This window comes from Mesoplodon densirostris, chromosome 9 (genome assembly GCF_025265405.1).
Source record: "Mesoplodon densirostris isolate mMesDen1 chromosome 9, mMesDen1 primary haplotype, whole genome shotgun sequence".
NCBI lineage: Eukaryota > Metazoa > Chordata > Mammalia > Artiodactyla > Ziphiidae > Mesoplodon > Mesoplodon densirostris.
In genome coordinates this window covers 95654871-95674960 of record NC_082669.1, presented here as the reverse complement: position 1 = coordinate 95674960, position 20090 = coordinate 95654871, and the positions used below count along the sequence as shown (strand labels likewise).

Below are 20090 nucleotides of genomic sequence, written 5' to 3'. Positions count from 1 at the left end.
TGTCCCTGTGCAATCACTGGTGCCCAAAACTGGTGAGCTCAAGTCCTCAGAGGAGTTCATTTAGTTCATGTTACTTAAGAGGAAGGTAACAACACAGTACTTTCTAGAACATAACATCAAGGAGTTAAAATAAAATTAAGGCTGCTAATTATCTCCAATAAGCCATCTTTTTATTTTCCTTCTCCTGAACTTTCTCCCAGTCGATGACTAAGCCTGGTCTGGAAAGAGAAGACTGGAACAAAACAATTATTCAGGAAACCTAGGTCTGAAAACACAGCAATGATTGTTTAAAGTTGGAAGAACCGGAGCAAAACTGACGTCTATATGATTTTACTTATCTTGAAAGACTCAAAAGAAAAGAAAATTTACCTTGCATACCATTTCTACATGAATGTCTTCCCTCCCTAGCCTCCTCTTACCTTGTTACAACAAAAGCCACAGGATCTTTTAGATCAGTGGTTCTCAAGCACTTGGAGAAGCCCAAGCATCAGTATCAGCACCACCTGAAAATTCCTTAGAAATGCAAATTACTGGGCCACACCCCAGGCCTACAGACTGAGAAACTCCAAGGGTGCGGCCAGAAACCAGTGGTGGTCCCAGCGCTCCCTCCCCCGCCCTCCAGGTGATTCTGATGCTTGCTGACGTTAGAGAATCACTGCTTCAGATAACACGAATGTAAAAGGCCCAGGATTTTTGACTGATAGAACGAAAGGATCCTGAAAAGACTGAAAGGACAAAAGGTAATAGGGAAGGAAAGTCTATTATGTAAACTGTATATTATTAGCTTAGAAACCAGTTCCTTTCTAGATTAAGGCCCAGTAGCAACCTTCAGTAAGTAGTAGCATAAAGACAGTACCTTCCAGATGTTTCAGAAGTGCCCGGCTGCTATTTCCATGAGCAGATATCAGAATGGTTTTACCACGTAATACTTCAGGAGCAATCCTTTCATTCCAATAAGGAAGGAGTCTCTCCAGAACATCCTTTAAGCTCTCGGATCGTGGCAGCTGATCCAAAGGAGTGTCGCACACTTTATATCTCCGGTCGTTGTAGATTTCGTGGTAGTAAGGATGGGACTCCTCTATGGGCGGTGGGGTCACACTGTAGCTCCTTCTCCACAGCCTCACTTGTTCCTCGCCGTGATTCAAAGCCATTTCCTCCCTGTTGAGACCGATCAAGGCTCCATAGTGACGCTCATTGAGACGCCAGGAGCTTTCCACAGGAACCCACTCCTGCCCCAGCTCTTCCAAGATCAGCCAGGCTGTGTGGATGGACCGGTTCAGGATGGATGTGAACACAAGATCAAACTCGAAGTTCAGCGCTTTGAGTTGCTTCCCACAGTTCCGAGCTTCTTCCAGTCCATCACTGTTAAGTTTCTGATCCACCCAGCTACAAAAACGGTTCTCTTTATTCCAAGCGCCCGCTCCATGTCTTAACATAATCAGTTTGTACTTGGACATACTGATGGCTGAGCTTCTCTAGTGCTTTCCAATGGGCCAGTGTTCAGTGACAGCAATACATCTAGAAAGAGAAGAAACAAAAAGTATAAGTTATATTCTTCATTCAACTAACTACCTGGGGGTGGAAGCACAACTTTTCAACAGCCAGTTTCTAAAACACACTGGAATGATTCCTTGAACAGTTTTGACGTCAGACATCTGGCAACTCATACATACCATGGCACATACAGGCAGAGTCTACAGATAATTAATTACAGGGAACCTAGGTAGTTGACAAATTTTCTGATGGCTGGGTAGTAAGTTAATTGTATGACATAAAACAACAGAACGCTTCATTCTATTGGCATGCTACATTTCCACCAGATAAAAAGGCAGTTTCTGCTTACAGAAGACAGGATTTAATAGAATGAGTTGTAGGTGTCTAAAAGGATGACTCGTATTTGGGAACTCCCAGGTCTGAGAAGCTGACTCGAGATTAAAGGCACCCTTCTCATTTTGTTTCCCCTCTGGTGGAGAAATAATTTACCAGCCTCGTCCTATTATCGAAGTTATTAAACATGTTAATTCAATAAATCACCATGTTCATCTGGTATGTAAATCATTGATTGGTGGCAACTAGCTCTTCAATGCCACAGGCTACACCACATACAAGAAAATCTAAGGTTCAACATTTAAACATTAAAATGATTTAAATCAACATTAACACCCAATATGGTACTCACTTAAATAATCTTTCACCTGCCTCAAGATGGAGTTTTTGGCAGGAATAAATTGGATGCAAAACAAGCTATCAAATTAAGCAGCTGAGAGACGCTGCCTGTAGAAACAGATTACCAGAAGCAGGTCTGTAGAGGAAGCACACTGATAAGGAGGCCCCCCTCTCCTTCTCCCAACCCTTCAGCTGTCCTCCACATGCCAGCCACATCTCAGCAGGCGAAGACTCTAGTAAAGAGGGACAGGCAACCCTAAAGTGTTTCTGAACTTCCTAAGTGAAGCTGCCGGCCCAAAGACCTGCTGGGCCCACTCTGTCCCCTGGAGAATCTTCGGGCTGGCTGCATCAGCCTGCCTCGCTCTCCTTGCAGTGGACAGATCTACACTGACAAACGCTGCTCAGTTTACTTGCCCAGCGCTTTCCACCTCTAGCTCAGCACTTTCCACACTGGAGAGTAGAGATTATATGAACATCAGGGCCTGGTCTTCTGCCATTCTTGGCAACTTCCATTAACTGGAGATTTTCTGTCCCACTTAAACTGTGATTCACCCACAGTTATATAACAATCAATGACAAAGTTAATTGGAATCTAGATCTAATTTCTTCCTTTCTTTAGTAATTCCTAGAGATTCTCAAGGGGGTTAAATGTCTTTAAAACAAAGCTTCCAATTTCAGTGGAGGGCCAACAGAGGACCCAAGGGAGGAAGCAGATTGAGGTGATTTGCAAGTGGTTGAAAGGCTACAATGGTTAGGTTTATGACTTCCCTTTCTCATCAGGTATCAATAAAATTTGACGCTTTATTTAGTGCATGTGGAGTGGGGAAGCATCAGGTCACTGGAAGAACCTGGGCTAAGGACTCAGGTGACGGTACCTTGCAGAGCTAAGACTTTCCAGAGGGAAAGCAATGTCTCTATTCTCAGCCCAGATGGGCATCAGGTAGCGGAAGAACAGAGAATGGGATGAAAGACAACTGGGCAGTGTTTGGCTAGGTGATTACCGGTGCCGGAAGAGGAATAATCATGAAACTAATGAAGCTCAAGCTTCAGGGCCCCTCACTTGAACAAACTCCTTCTAAGGCACTGGGACCAAATAATGAATTCACATGGATGAGAGAGAGTGTGTGTGTGTGTGTGTGTGTGTGTGTGTGTGTGTGTGTGTGTGTGTGTGTGTGTGTGTGTGTGTGTGTGTGTGTGTGTGTGTGTGTGTGTGTGTGTGTGTGTGTGTGTGTGTGTGTGTGTGTGTGTGTGTTTAATCAGCAAAAGAAAGACACTTCTGTATTGCTTTTTTTTTTTTAAAGGGCCCACCCTAATCCACTAAGTACTAGAAGTTTCAGGCCCATCAAAAACTGGATCCATGCCCACGCAACATTTACTGTTTTGTTTTCGGTGGTGGTGAGGAGGGGGATAGAGAAAAGAGAAGTTATCAATTGTTCTCTACCTCAGCCCTTACTGTGTCTTGTCAAACAAGAAGCTCCTTAGGCTGATGAAGCTGCTTTCCCTTCAAATGAGGAAGGTGTGACGGACAAATATTATAGGCAGAGGCACTTCTCCATCATCTTTTGATTATAAACTATATGGAGGGAACAAAAAAATGTAGCAATAATATCATGAACACTGAGGCAACTATCACTAAGCTCTGCAGTATTTTAATCTGCTCTATTTGCTTACTTAAAGAAATAAAACGATTTCTGTTTCTTCCCCTCAAAATATATATATTGGAGCAGAGAAATAGTGCTACAGCCACAAGGACTCTACAAATACACACATGCGTCTTACTCCGGTGTACAGAGGGCGAATACAGGATAAGGTACCAAACTGGAGCATCTACCTCAGGTCAACAGAAAGTCCCTTCCCTCTCTCCTCCTTGCTATCAACTGATCTTTGCCATTTAATTAACTACTGAATATTCACAAAGGAGCTGTTGAGGTTTACAGTTTGCGTTCTTTACAATTTAATCATTGTGGGAGTTGGTATGTCAAGCGTCAACAAACACAACACTGTAGTCAGTTTCATTTAAAGTTTCAGGCAGATCTGTGAGGAGCGGTGCTGCGGGGCTGCAAGGTGGTAGGAAAAGTGCTGAACTGCAGGGAACACACGCGCTTCTCTGATGGATGCAACTCGTGTGCATGGACAAAGCATTTGTATAATCTGGTCTCGCTGAGCTAAGAGTACCATTCTAGAACTTTTCTGGAGAACAAGGAGAAGCTGGGGCTGCTGAAAACAAAGACTGGGGAGAATGCAAGACTCAGACCAGAGAGAACCTGTGGGTTCTGTTTTGTTTTTAGGGTAAATAAATGTCTTTTTTTTTTTTTTTTTTTTTTTTTTTTTTGCGGTACGCGGGCCTCTCACTGTTGTGGCCTCTCCCCTTGCAGAGCACAGGCTCCGGATGTGCAGGCTCAGCGGCCATGGCTCACGGGCCCAGCTGCTCCGCAGCATGTGGGATCTTCCCGGACCGGGGCACGAACCCGTGTCCCCTGCATCGGCAGGCGGACTCTCAACCACTGCGCCACCAGGGAAGCCCTAAATGCCTTTTTTAAAATGTGATCATTTCAGCTCTTAGAAGCTCAAATGAAAAATGAAGGGAGTAGCTGCTACTTAGCTCCAGCCATTTCTCTGTGAGACTGAGGAACTGGGGTCCTCAATCTTCCAATTCTCAAAAGAACTGGAAATGTGAATTTTATGTGAGATCCAATACAAATACTAGCAACCAATTTGAATACATTAAAAAAATGTGAGGGGGCTTCCCTGGTGGCGCAGTGGTTGAGAGTCCACCTGCCAATGCAGGGGACACGGGTTCGTGCCCCGGTCCGGGAGGATCCCACATGCCGCAGAGCGTCTGGGCCCGTGAGCCATGGCCGCTGAGCCTGCGCGTCCAGAGCCTGTGCTCCGCAACGGGAGAGGCCACAGCAGTGAGAGGCCCGCGTACCACAAAAAAAAAAAAAAAAAAAAGTGAGCTAAACAAGACATTTCTGAGGGTAGATTGAGTCTGCTAGTGTATGACTGTGACTTGAAGAGAAACCTCCTCCAGGCCACAGGTGAATGAGGACCAGCCCCCAACCCCAGCCCCGCCTTCCTGCCCCCTGGAGCTGGTCAGACCCCAAGCCTCCAGGCTCTAACCCCAGCCTTCCTCTGTGGTTGTCCAGTGCACTCTTTCAAAGGACTGCCCCTCTAATCCCCACATGTGCCAGGCTTCCTTGTCCCTGACCCTCTCTTCACCAAAACTTCGCCAGTGCCCTGCAGAGTCCCAGCTCTGTAATCAGACTCCTACTCAACTTTGGACTCTTCTGGAATGTTTCCTCTAGCTCTCAACTTTAACCAAGCTGAAAATGAACTGAACACCAAACTATTCCCAGGTGTCTGCTTCTCTCTTCAGCAGGGGTGTTTGTGCCTCCTATCCTGGGGCAGGGGCTGCTGACGAGCAGGGTCCCGCTCCCTCCCTCTCAATAGTACTTCCTGTCCAAATGCCTCCATCCCCACCATCTTTTGGGCAGGTGGGGGGAGCTTTGATTCTGAGCCTTGCAATATTCAGCTGTAGCTCTCTTGCCCTCATGTATTAGCTACAAACTTCCTGAAAACTGAGTACCCTATTTAAAACCCTCAGATTACTTCCTGTTGATCTTAGGACAAAGCTCAAAATCCTTAATGTGACCTGCAAGGCTTTGGTTTTCTTTTATTTCCTTGAACATGCCATGTTCTTTCTGGCCTCAGGACCTCCGCACACACTGTCTCCTACACAGAACCCTCACCCAACACCCCCTCCCCTCCACTGCCACTTCAGTCCCTCCCTGCTTTGGGGGCCTGCTGCTTATCCTTTCGATCAGCTGTGTCCAATCAAAATGTAATGCAAGCCACATATAATTGGCTTTTTTAAATTGGTAATTTAAAATTTTCTAAAAGCCGTACTAAGCAGCAAAAATAGGTGAAATTTTTTTTTGTTTGTTTTTGTTTTTTTTTTTTTCTTCTTTTTGCGGTATGCGGGCCTCTCACTGTTGTGGCCTCTCCCGTTGCGGAGCACAGGCTCCGGATGCGCAGGCCCAGCGGCCATGGCTCACGGGCCCAGCCGCTCCGCGGCATATGGGATCCTCCCAGACCGGGGCACGAACCCGTATCCCCTGCATCGGCAGGCGGACTCTTAACCACTGTGCCACCAGGGAGGCCCTAGGTGAAATTTTAATAATACATTTTATCTAACCATTTAGGTTCAAAAGATTATCATTCTAACATATGATCTATATAAAATTCTCAATGAGGTATTTTACTTTCTTTTTTTCTTAGTAAGTCTTTGAAACCTGATGTGCATTTTATACTTAAAGCACATCTCAATTTGGACTAACCACATTTCCAGGGCTCCATAGCCACACAGGACCAGTGGCTACTGTATTGACTGGTGTAGCTTTAGCGCTTAGCTTAAAGGTTATTTCCTCTAGGCTAGTCCTCCTCAAACTTTAATGTGCATCAGAATCACCAAGAGAACTGGTTCAAACAGGCTGCTGGGCCCCACTTCCAGAGCCTGAAGGAGTAGGTCTGGGGCAGGCCTGAGAGTCTGTATTTCTAACAAGCTTCCAGGTGATGCTGAGGCTGCTGGTCTGAGGACAAAATGCTTTTACAGCCTCTGCAGACTTCTCTGCCCTTCCTTCCCACCCACTGGGAAGTGGTGAGGTGCCTCCACAGACCCCTGCTTTAGGACACGGGGTGCCGTTGTGATGGGTCACTTGTGACAGATCACTTGTTCCACGTCTGTGTGCCCTGTTAGACTGTAAGCTGCATCAAGGTTGGTCTGACTCACTGCCCCATCTCTAGAACCCAGCATGACACTTGACACATCCTAGGTACTTAGTAGGTGTGTTGATTGAATCAAAGTTAGGCAAAAAGGATTAGCTTGTGCCAATAAGGCTAAGGCCTGACATTTTTAGTGGTAACTACCAAAGCAAAAATAGTCAGGCCCGAGACGTTAGGAAGCTTTAACTCAAGAATTCCAGTGTATTTGATGGCAAGGGCAGAGCCAAGAATAATCATCCATTATATTTTTCTTTTGTTACAGTTTAATATAACAACAACTAAACATGAAAGGCCATAATAATCTCCACAGAGAAAAGAGAGACACTGATTGACTTGTCCAAAAACGCAGAGCCACTAAATGGAATTGGAGCTGCGATCCAGGTCTGTGCCTCTGACACCCGCACTCTTTCTACCTCACCACGGAAGATTTGTGAGTCTGGGTGTGAGCATCTAGGCTCACTAGGCTTCCCTTCACAGGAGAAGCTCCAGTCACAGCTTGTCTCCCCAACCCAGGCATTTCATGAAATGCACACAAACAAGGTGAGTACAAAGGAGGGCTCGGCGTATGACTGCTCTTGAGAAGAACCTCAAATCACAAGGTCAAGTCAGGCAATAGTCACCCCCAACTTATATAATAAGGTGCCATGCTAAGAATGAAAAATTATCCTTTTTAAAAATCAAGCTTTGTTTTTTTGTGCTGCTTTTGGTAAAGCTCACCACGCCGGAGTTGGTTCTTAAGGGTCCTCATTTATCCGTTGGCAAGGGTTACTGGCACTTGAATTAAGCACTAATTTTAGTCAATGATTTACTTCATACCCCCAAAGGGCCACACGGGTCACTAAATTACCATACCCCAGGGTTCCTTCCTTTTTAAAGTATGGTGTGGCTCAAAGAAAAAAATTTAGTAAACAAACATATCTTTTCCTTGACTCTGCATCTCATCTTCCTGCCGCTTCCTCTTGGCTGTTTTTCCCTTCCTTCTGGCCATTACTTTTCTAGTCCTCTGACACAGAACTTATACCTTGCCCACTCTACTGAACTGCTCTCTCAAAAGACTGCTGATTAGTTACTTCTTACTAAGTGAAGGCCATCTTCACTCAGGACTTACACTGCTTTGACCCCTCTGAAGCTGACTACTTCTATCAAGGGAAGAAAACATCTTCTAAGATTTTGGTGCTGCATTTCTCCCAGCTCTTCTATTGTTATGTCCCAGTGTTGAATCTATCTTTTCTTTTTTTAAAATTTAATTTAATTTATTTTTTTATACAGCAGGTTCTTTTCTGTTTTTAAATAAATTTATTTATTTATTTATTTATTTTTGGCTGCATTGGGTCTTCCTTGCTGCACATGGGCTTTTCCCTAGTTGGGGCGTGCTGGGGCTACTCTTTGTTGTGGTGCGCAGGCTTCTCATTGCGGTGGCTTCTCCCGTTGTGGAACACGGGCTCTAGGCGCACGGGCCTCAGTAGTTGTGGCTCACGGGCTCCAGGGCGCAGGCTCAGTAGTGGTGGTGCACAGGCCTAGGTTGCTCCGCGGCATGTGGGATCTTCCCAGACCAGGGCTCAAACCCATGTCTCCTGCATTGGCAGGTGGATTCCCAACCACTGCACCATCAGGGAAGCCCCAGCAGGCTCTTATTAGTTGTCTATTTTGTTTTTGTTTTTTTTTTTCTTTTTGCGGTATGTGGGCCTCTCACTGTTGTGGCCTCTCCCGTTGCGGAGCACAGGCTCCGGATGTGCAGGCCCAGCGGCCATGGCTCACGGGCCCAGCCGCTCCGCGGCATATGGGATCCTCCCAGACCGGGGCACGAACCCGTATCCCCTGCATCGGCAGGCGGACTCTCAACCACTGTGCCACCAGGGAGGCCCTAGTTGTCTATTTTATACATATTAGTGTATATATGTCAATCCCAATCTCCCAGTTCATCCCACCACCACCAACAACTACCCCCCCGCCCCACCACTTTCCCCACTTGGTGTCCATACGTTTGTTCTCTACATCTGTGTCTCTATTTCTGCCTTGCAAAACAGTTCATCTGTACCGTTTTTCTAGATTTCATATATATGCGTTAATATACGATGTGTTTTTTTCTCTTTCTTACTGAATCTGTATTTTCTGCCCGCCAGCAACAGTCCTATGACAATGAAGACGGCATATGACACCACAGCCGCTACCTTTCTCAGAGTGCTCACCGTGTGCTTGGGACTATTTAAATCCTCAACCACCATTCTGCGGAGAAGTTACTATTACTCCTGTTTTACAGATGCAGAAACCTGAGGGGTGAGGTTAACTTGCCTAAGATGACAAAGATTGTAACTGGCAGAGCTGGATTTCAATCTCAGGCAGGCTGGACCCCAAAGCCTATACATATGCCTTGAACCACCCTGCTCCACCGCCATATTGGCACCCAAGGCTCTGTCCTCAGTCCTTGGAAACCCAACTTTCCTCACTACTTAAATTACGTTAAAATGGATGATGAATACATTGACATTCCCAAATACTCATCAGTCTACCAAGTCTGGTCAATTAACTCATTCTTCAAACGTGTTACAAACTCCTTTTGAACATGGCATAATGCTAGGCCTGTGAGGAATATAGAATCCAACATGAATGATGTCTCCAAGCGACTAATGGGGGAAAGGATACATGTATGTATCACTAAAGCAGAAATTAACCCACATCATGAGAAAGCAGTTCATGTATATGGGAGATGGAAAAGGAGAGATTTTTTTCTTGAATAATGCTTCATGGACATGGCACTATTTAAGCTGGATTTGAAAAGATGTTTAAGATTCAGATTTATAGAAAAAAGAAAAGGAATTCCAGGATGTTTAAGATTCAGATTTATAGAAAAAAGAAAAGGAATTCCAGCCTAAGGGAACAGTGAGGGGAATAAGTGTTTATGGAGAAATGGTGAGCCATTCAAACTGGTTTGCCTAGAACAGTCTTGCTTTAGGCCTGTTTTCCCAACATACTTATTATAGGGCCCCTTTCACACTTGAAGGTCCCATCTGGAAAATTATATGATCACCTTAAACTAAGTATAGGGTATAACAAGGAAGTAGGGGGAGACTAGTCTAGAAAGATAAGACGGAATAGTGGCCCCAAAAAGGGCCTTGTGCCAAAGAACGCAGGTTCTTCTGTAAGTATTGGGACATCATTAAAGGGTTAATAATGTGTATTTTTGGAGGATCAGGCAGCACCTACAAGTAAGAAAGATGGGAAAACCAGGGATTTGAATACTTGTGAGGCTCTTGCAACCATTCTGGTAACATTTAATGAAGACCTGGACAAGCATAATGGCTCTTGAAAAGGGGTAAAGGCGATGATGTGAAAGACACCCCAGCTTAGCTCAGGTGGGGGCAACTTTTTCTGTAAAAGGCCAAAGAGTAAAATTTTTAGGCTTTGTGGGCTATGTGGTCTCTGTTACAATTACTCAATTCTGCTGAAAGCAGCCATAAACAATGCATGTATGAACAAATAAGGCTGTGTTCCAATAAACATATTGGAACTTTTTTTTGTCTTTTACATATGGACAAAGAAATTAGAATCTCATATAATTTTCATGCACATGAAATATTGTTATACTTTGATTTATTTCAACCATTAAAAACCATTCATAGTTTGTGGGCTGTACAAAATCAGGTAGTGGGTCAGAAGGCCTTAGTTTGCCAAACCCTGGCCTAGCTGGGATTACCAGATCTACTAATCACATCAGCATTTTGAACCTTTAAGCATCCTGTCATGGGATAATCCCAACATTATTAAATCACCTGCTTCCATTCTTGGCCAGAACTGCAAGTGCCTTGAATAATGGAATCCCATTCATAACAGTTTTTATCCCTCACAGAAGACAGTACTGAGCACATTTAAATCAGTCTGAGTAGTTTATTTTGCTTCATCGAATTATTTAATAATGGGTTCAAGATAGAAGAGGGAAAAAATTATTCATCTTGTTAACCAACTTCAAAAATATAATCTGTCATTTTGACATGCATTACTTTTATTAGACATCTTTATAAATGCTTCACACTTCAGGTGAATGTATACCTGCTCAGGAATGGGTGCTATGGAATTGCCTTGGCAAAAAAGAAACAAATAGGCGACTTGAAGAAAACACAATTTGCAGGTGACTCATATTTTCAAAGACCTTTTGAAATATATATACATATATGCATTTTTTCCCACCTAAATTGGCGACAGGGTAAAAAATATCCTTTCCATAAATGTCACCGTAAAATCGAGTTATGTTTCAAGATTAGCATCCTTTTGGCAAGGTAGGGATGGAGAGGGTGGGTAGGTAGGTAGGAGACTGGTACATATCAGGTCATTGCATTTACTGAGGTTACTTCCACAATACTTCCAGAATCTCTAGGTAGTATCAACAAATGGAGCTAAAAATCTTGCTGCTGCTCCTCATTAAACCATATAATTTCATGTACCTCTCCCTCACCCACCGTAACTGAGTCTCGTCCTCTCTCCCACACCAATGCTCCTGGGACAGTGCTTCCTTCTTTCCTAGGTGTTTGAAAAATAATAATGTCTAAGACTCTAGTATGGCAACTCATGAACAGGTGGGGAAAATTATAGGATAAAGTCCAGTCTAAACACTTAGTTTGTTTTCTGTTTCCAAAACTGAGTAAGAAATGTGATCAATGATATAACGTTGAAGTAATATAAAATAAGGCATGCAGAGCCAGAGTTGCTTTGAGCCAAAGCTTACCCTTAAATATTAAAAATTCAAATCCTACCCTAGACCACTTGGATGTTTTCCCTGGTCCAAATCCTCACTACATACCTTTGAACAACTCTTAACCTCCACTGCATTAGGGATCTAACTCTATAAAGATAGGCTGGCTAGATGTGAGGATAGGAAAAAGAGAGGTTAACTGTGTTTCTGATAGATTAAAAAGGAACAGTTCTTAAGGGAAATGAAATCTGGAGCTCAGTTCCTTAGGGTCTTAAAATATGCCTTTCCCCAAGCCCAGCTCAATACGAAAAGTTCAAACATGACTATATCCAAAAGTACCTATTGTTCCATAATCTATTACTTTTCCTAAAGCTTTATGGTAACTGTTCCATTTGTGTTTGCATCATAAGAACAACTCTTTACCAGGAGCAAATGCTATTACTTACAGGTGTTTTCCAGACACTATTACCCTGTCATTCTCCAACTTTATACCTATTAACCACTTGTTACAAAGGTAACAAACCATAGCAGGTAGACCCCTCTTCACAGGAAAGGGACACACATGTGTAATGACATATGTGTGTGCCTGGGGCATGTGGCCTGTTCCAGCCTGCGTGGCATCACCGATGTGCACAACACCCACTCATGACACCTCCTTCCTATCTAATTACTATTCTCAAGGGGCTATGAAGAAGACTAAATGAGATTATGGTGAAGCAGTCTACCAAAGAGTGTGAGGTATTCTGGGTTGAATGGAGCCGACTTTGACTAACACATGAAGACTGACACAGACCTCAGGCCCTTGAGAGTGATCCTGCCTTGCTGATGGTATGAGCAGAAGCGAAAGCTGGGAATAAAGCAAAATGAGGGTGGCAGTAAGGAGTAAAGGTTAAATTAGACAGTGGAAGTAGGAATGCAATCAAATGTTGTGTGTGTGTTTCAGGAAAGAGGCGTTGCCAGTAAGATACAGTCCTAGAAGCATACCAAATACTAAGCAATATTCTACAATCCAAATGCTTTAGTGAAGTGACTAACATTTATTTTACATTTTATAAACTATATTTTATCCATATTTGTGGCCAAGTTTCAGTTAAAGAGTTTTGTTATTAAGTGATACTTTTAGTCCTATTTCCCCATATAAATATCCCTTCACACCAGATTTCATTCCAAGGGTGTTCAAGTGACCTAACAGTTCAGACACTGGCGTGTCCTCTGTGCTCTAGGCACCAGACACACAAAGATGAAGGCATGGCTGAATTTAGATGTCATTACTTAAAATGAAACGTGCCACTTAATTTCAACCAACCATAGGAGGCAAAAGAGGAAGAGAGACTGAAAGATCTAACCGGACACCAACAGGGGTTGCCTCTGAGTGGTGGAATAGAGGATGACGTTTTCCGCCACATTATACTTCTGTACAATGTTCATTCTGGACAGCGGCCACATTTTCTACAATGATCCACTTGGTTTGGTTTAAATATGGACACAAAAGAACAGGTACTACTCTTGTAGCTGGGAACTTTTATTTGCTAACAGACTGGTTAGGAATTTACTGCAATGAGATTTTGCGGATGTACTTGTGGTGGAAAACGTCTAAGGATCTTTAGTTTAAAACAGACTTTGAACACAGGCATGGACCTTGGAAATAATCCAATGCGACATCCACTTTTTAAAGATGCGAAAATGAAGAGCCAGAAAACTGAAATGATTTAAGATCACACAAATAGCTTCAAGACGAAAACCCAGGTGTCTTGACTGCCAACTCAGAGCTCCTTCCACGACACCATTTGTTTGAATTACGCTTCTCTCAACCCCACCACAATTGAGTAGCATCTGTGGTGTGTGAGGTGCTACAGGAACACAAGGATGGATCAAACCTAGTCCCCTGGCCTCAGGGAAGACAGTTTTAAAATAAAAGACAAAATGACATGTGTTCTGCTTTCATTATAGAAAACTCTAGTAGCTACTGGTGAAAGATAGCATTTGATTTTTTTCCCCAAAAGTGTGCATTCAGTCAGTTAACATTCTGGTACCACTCACAAGCTATAAAGCCTCCATAATTTGGAAGGGAGGTGGTACGGGAATGAGAGTTACAAGTTAACTAACAACCAATTATCCTTAAAACGTAACTGTGAACTTCACTTCCATTACACATTTCTATTGTCCTTCTCCAGTAATACGGCCCCCATCCCTTCGAAAGGAGAAGAAATACACTTATTTTTTCATTTGTAGTGGTTCGAAGAACCTGTGATTTAGCTCCAGACTAGAACCCTCCATGAAACCATTGCAGATATTCACCTTTCTCCTTTCATGACGTTCAAGTTTTTTCTGTCTACTGAGACTTTTAGGGCCAGGTCTGTCATGGCCCTCAATATAGTGGCACAGCCCTGAAAACACACCGAGCTCCCTTCCAGTCGGAGCCCTACTATTGACGGAGCTCTGTCACCCCGTGCCTCAGACGTCCAGGGGAGTTGAGTTCATCACTCCCTTCAACTCCTGTTTATTCTTGCCGTCAAGGTACCTCTACCAAGCGGAATCCTCCTTTCGGCTGTCAGACCAGAGAGGCTTATTCTGACAAAGGGACAGCTGAGCGGGACCTGGGGGATAAGTGAGGGTCGGAGCTTGAGGGGTGGACGCGCGAGTGCCAGACTCCCATCAAAGACTGAACCCGGGGAGGAAAGGAACTGGCCCTCCCGCACGCCAAAATAAACCACCACATCATTGAGAAATGGAAACGTTCGCAACCGCAATATTCCAAAACAAAACCACTCACCTGCAAAAAGGCCACCAGCAGCAGCCGCTCCTCAGAACCGCCGAGCAGCCAGTACCTCCCAAGACTCATCACGGCTGCCGGCATCGACTCTCTTTTCTAGCCCCGGAGCCAGAAGGGGCAGGTCCTATGGCTCTTACTATTGGAGGGTCAAGCTGTCATTCATTCACAGCCCCACCCTACTCCCAGGAACAGGTCGAGGTCTTTTCCGTTTTTCAAATCCCCGGCGTAGAAAGGAAGGCTCTGAATGGCTCGCTGAGGAGACGAGCACACTTTCAGGCCAGTGAGGAGCTAGCTTTGACGCTAGTGGGCGGGCTTCTGCCTAGGGAAGTAGAAAAACAAAGCCGGGAGCGTCGCCAAGGCAATTGGAAAACTTCAGGAGCTCTTAAGCGGTCGAGGTGTTAGAAAGTGTTTGGCGTCGTGAAGGAAATACCTGCCAATGTAGAGAAGGGTCGACGGGATCTTGGAAGTGATGAGGTGATGCCTTCCTTTACTCTTGGTAAACTGCAGCCTGCGGATGAAGGTGGGCACTCCTCGCGGAGGAAAGCTCCTGCTTTCCTCATGGTTTTAAGTCCTAAACGATGATTAAAGCAAAAGCCTTTAAAGTGCCCGATTTATGGGCAGTAATTCGTCCTCACTCTCTCCTAGTGTTGATACTTTTATAGGGATTTCCCCGTAGGCAATCCCCTGAGATTATTTTGGTTGGGGGAAGAACAGTGAACATGGAAGGCACTAAAAGCTTATAGGACAGACGAAGAGAGGATGGAGTGAAATGAGAATGATAAATTGGGGGGCCACAGTTACTGAACAAGAGAAATCTATGAAAATACTCGAAGCTCGGCACAGGGCCTTGTAAGCTTCTTCAAGTAGGATTGAACTACCACACAAGCCTTTGAAGCATAAAATGTCAGAACCTTTGGGTGGGCGTGAAAATAATAAGGATTGGTTTGTTTGCCTGACCACATGAGAAATTCTGCTTCTTGATTTCTAAAAACTGTCCTACCTAGTGTTTAGTATCCCCTCTTGAGTTTTTCCTATTTCATCCTCATAACAAGTCCAGTAGATACGTGATGGCCAAGCAGGTCCTCAGAATAATTAAACATAAATTTGAAAAGCTAATTTCCACATTTTTAACCCTGTGATACATTATGTATTGAATTCGTTAAGATGTAAACATTGGTAGTTAGTTCTGTATCTCCTTTATCCTTCTTAGAGCATGACAATTCCTCCTAGGATGTCAAAGAACAGACCCTTACTTCTGGGAGAGCACAAATGCAAGGCCTGACAGATCCCAGCAGGTGATAGGCACCATCTAGGGACAGTCAAATTAAACTTGTACGGGATTAACTAGAGGTCAGGTCAGAGCAACTGGAGGAGGCGGCTTCCGGTCTTGACTCCCAGGAGTGCAGATTCCAAATCCTATACTCTTACCCACTTCTTCTTCCTTTTCTCTGTACCAGGTGAGGACAAAGTGAGGGGAAACCTTTTCTGCTAGTGTAACATCAAAGCTTCCTACTTAGAGTGCCCACCATCCATACTCTGGAGGATAAAGACAGGATAAAGACAAGTGTCAGTCTTATAGCATTTAGGGATACTTATCTGGACTTAAGGGCTCACTGGATTTTGTTTTACTGTTATGTATACCTGTGGAATGCTGGTTTGTCACATAGAACATTAACAACATCAAACATCACTTGCCTTTTAGAATCTCCTTGTACAGGTGAGGAATCTGAAATTTAAGAAGTTTATTCAGAATTACTTAGCTGGTTGGGGACAGAGCCTGGGCAAGGATCCAAGGTTGCTAATTCATTATTCTGGGGAAAATGCTTCCTCTCCTGCTGCCTCTTGCTCCCCCCTAACACACACACACAAAAGCAATATGTTTTTAAGTCAAGATTACTAATTTGAAAATTTATTTCCATTGAGACCAGTCATGAAAATTTACTTCTGATGTAGCAAACAGTATAGATAGTATGAAAATAACTCAGGGTCCCAGTTCACTACTTCAGACAACTTTTGGTGTAGTCCCACTTTCATCCAAATAAGAAATGAAAATGCAGTAAAGTAGTATAGCCATGTTGTCTTTCTTTCTGTTATGTGAGTGTTTCAAAAAGTCAATATTAACACATAGAGTACTTTAAGGATTAATAGCAGATTGTCTTATTCAGGACCTGAATAAAATACAATTTTATGAAAGCCTACGTACTGGGCCTAAATTTCACAGCTATTTACACAGGGCCTTTGCAGGTGGGGTTGAGCTGGTCCACCATGCATCAAAACATCATCCAGAGACCTAGGCTATTCTGCCTTGGCTCTCTCCTTCCCTCCAGCAAACTCCAGAAAGTAGTTGATCCTATATCCCCTTTACAGATTGTCTCCTTGACAATCTTATCGTCATGATCTGGTTGTTTGCTGCTAGTATCTAGTCTCCCACCACACGCTACCTTCTTTCAGGGTCAGATTAAAATCTGCTCCCGGGCCTCCCTGGTGGCGCAGTGGTTGAGAGTCCGCCTGCCGATGCAGGGGATACGGGTTCGTGCCCCGGTCTGGGAGGATCCCATATGCCGCGGAGCGGCTGGGCCCGTGAGCCATGGCCGCTGGGCCTGCGCATCCGGAGCCTGTGCTCCGCAACGGGAGAGGCCACAACAGTGAGAGGCCCGCATACTGCAAAAAGAAAAATAAATAAATAAATAAATAAATAATAAAAAAATCTGCTCCCCGTAATCTAGTGTAACAGGCCTGAAGTGTTTGGCTCCCACCATTGACCTATTCAGTACACGACCCCTCTACTGAAACCCAAAACTGGAAACGCCCTTTGGGATCAGCCATGTAGAACCTTAGAAGAGACTTTGAAGCCACCTGTCCCTTCGTTTTACAAGTTAAAACAGAATGCTCATCTCACAGAGTAGTGCAAAGAGTAACTGAGGCCATTTTGAAATAGTTTTGCAATCTGTGAAGCACCTTACGTCTGCTACTTCCTTGCACTGGGAACTTAGGCACGTTGTCTGACCTCAGCCTGTGTCTTTATCTGTGAAATAGGGATAATACCTAAGTGGCCATTGTGAAAATTAAATGAGATAATGCAGGATGTACCTGGCACAAGGAAAGTGTTCAGTAACTGGTAGTTATTCTTAACAATTACAGTAATGATAAATGTAAAGTGTTTTAACTACTTACACGTACTCTTGTTTTAAGAACTCAAGAAAGTCTGGGCCTTGTGCTTTCCTCCCCTTCCCCTGCTCTCTACTCACATGGAGACCTGGCCTCCTGCAGAGATTACAGGACAGGAATTTCCTTAGTTATCTTGCTGCCACCCAGAGAGGTGACTGTCAAGATGTGAATGCCAAAGAGAGTACAGATGCACTGCGGGGCTGGGAGCCTCTGGTATTGGGAAGTCTGAACTATATGAAATTTCCCTACTGTACAACGTGGAGCATCATGGGGTGAACAAGGTTGTCAATTTCTCCCTGTGGAGTTGTTTTTCAAATGCTATATCAGAGTTATGTATTATACTTTATATTAAAAATATTAGGGGAGCAAAACCAACGCCTGCCTCCGACCAGCAGCTGCGCCGCGGCCGCCGAGGGTTTCTCTGGCCAGTGTTGCTCCCACCAGTCTACAGCATGGGGAATATCTTTGCAAACCTCTTCAAGGGCCTTTTTGGCAAAAAAGAAATGTGCATTCTCATGGTGGGCCTAGATGCTGCGGGAAAGACCACCATCCTGTACAAACTGAAGCTGGGTGAAATCGTGACCACCATTCCCACTATAGGCTTCAACGTGGAAACCGTGGAATACAAGAACATCAGCTTCACTGTGTGGGACGTGGGCGGCCAGGACAAGATCCGGCCTCTGTGGCGCCACGACTTCCAGAACACACAAGGTCTCATCTTCGTGGTTGACGGCAATGACAGAGAGCGTGTGAATGAGGCTCGAGCGGAGCTTAGGTGGCTGCTGGCAGAAGACGAGCTCAGGGACGCCGTTCTGCTCGTGTTTGCTAACAAACAGGACCTCCCCAATGCCGTGAATGCAGCTGAGGTCACGGACAAGCTGGGTCTGCACTCTCTGCGCCACAGGAACTGGTACATTCAGGCCACCTGTGCCACCAGCGGGGACAGGCTCTATGAGGGACTGGACTGGCTGTCCAATCAGCTCCGGAACCAGAAGTGAGTGGTACTCTTCTCTCCTCCCCTCTCACTCCCTCTTTCTACCCTCTCTTTACTCTCATGTGGCAAACGTGCCCCTGGGGTGTGAGTGCCAGAAGCTGTCTCCATGGTCGGTCACAGTGTGCTTCACCATGCTCTAAATGTACAGACGCAGCCTGCAACTGGGTTTTTATCTAATGTAAATAGTTTTTGTTTCCAATGAGGCAGTTTCTGGTACTCCTGTGCAATATTACTCAGCTTTTTTTATTGTAAAAAGAAAATCAACCCACTGTTTAGTACTGAGAAGGGATTTTAGGCACACGGGTCATCCAGGAGTCAGTGTGTCAGAAAAGCCTGATGTTCCTCTTCTGGGCTTTACATCTTTGTTGAGATCCATTTTGGTGGTCGGTTTTTAACCCAAACTCAGTGCATTTTTTAAAATAGTTACAAATATAAGATAAGGAGAACACTTGAAGACACAGAAGGGAGAAATGTGCCTAGTGTAGGTTCTGCAGTAATGGCCTGAGTCCAGTCCACCAGTGGTCTGTTTCCCATTGGGAACGTGAAACGGGGCAGAACCAGCTATGATCCATTCTGCATGGTCACAATAGGGTCCCTGTGATTTGCTCTGTCTTGGGTCATCCCACACCCCATAGCGTTTGTGCTTGTATCTGTGCTTACATGGCTGCCCAGGAGATGGGCTGGAGGCTGCATCCACTGCTCTCAGACCCCTTGGAGGAACCCCAGCCTTTTCTTGGGTCAGCATGGGCACTTTGGTTGGAACGCTCTGGTCTGAGCGGGAGCCCTGCAGTCCCCTTGCTTGCCTGCTCCGGGCTCTCTGGGGTCTCACCAGCAGGAGCGCGGGTGGTCATCCTTGAGCCCCAGCCCCTCGGAGCCCCTGTCTACGTGTGCTTTCACTCCCTCAGCCTGCAAGGGTCAGATTTGCCATCGAAAAATGATAACCTCTACTTTTTTCTTTTGTATTTTGATAAACACTGAAGAAGCTCGAGCTGTTAAACTTTTTTGGGGAAAACCTCAGAACTGGTTTATTTGGTGTCGTGGAACCTCTTACTGCTTTCAATACACAATTAGTAATCAACTGTTTTGTATACTTGTTTTCAGTTTTCATTTCGACAAACAAGCACTGTAATTACAGCTATTAGAATAAAATCTCTTAACTATTAAAAAAATATTATGTTTATTGCATAAGGCTTAGAAAAGAAAAACTTTTAAACACCCACATTCCTACCACTTAGAATTTATTGTTAATTTTTATTTCCTTCTATTTTTTTTCCTATAAATCAATTATTTTAAAAAGACAGGAATCTGTAGTATATATACTTGTTCATGGCAATATTTACTTAATTCATTATGAACATCTCCTCATATCATTTAATATTCTTCGATTAAAATTCCATCAGGTGACTGTGCCTTTGGGTATTATGTCTCACAATTCAACCAGTTTCCTACTCTTGGGCATTGAGGTTGTTTCACTTTCTTTCAAAGATTCAGGGACGTAAATGGGCTGCTGCTTTCCTTAA

The 20090-nt window shown here is 44.3% G+C and overlaps 2 protein-coding genes across 3 annotated transcripts in view; one reads left to right on the top strand and one right to left on the bottom strand.

Annotated features, from left to right (window-relative positions):
- Positions 1 to 14500, bottom strand: part of BPGM (bisphosphoglycerate mutase) — a 39016-nt gene extending 24516 nt beyond the window's left edge. The window contains exons 1-2 of the mRNA XM_060108429.1: positions 14409 to 14500; positions 857 to 1518 (exon numbers count right to left, since the gene is read on the bottom strand). Coding sequence (XP_059964412.1) covers positions 857 to 1457 — 601 coding nt within the window. The 5' untranslated portion in view covers positions 1458 to 1518; positions 14409 to 14500. The remainder of the gene's footprint in view (positions 1 to 856; positions 1519 to 14408) is intronic.
- A 269-nt stretch (positions 14501 to 14769) lies between these two features.
- LOC132495705 (ADP-ribosylation factor 1-like) lies at positions 14770 to 19739 on the top strand. Of its 2 annotated transcripts, none has more exons than XM_060107623.1 (2): positions 14770 to 14882; positions 17938 to 19739. In XM_060107623.1, the coding sequence occupies exons 1-2, from the start codon at positions 14878 to 14880 to the stop codon at positions 18572 to 18574; spliced, it is 642 nt and encodes a 213-aa protein (XP_059963606.1). In that variant the 5' UTR covers positions 14770 to 14877; the 3' UTR covers positions 18575 to 19739. The 2 variants fall into 2 exon arrangements, with proteins under 2 accessions (XP_059963606.1, XP_059963607.1); XM_060107624.1 differs by having other exon boundaries at positions 14770 to 14928.
- Positions 19740 to 20090: the final 351 nt, after the last annotated feature.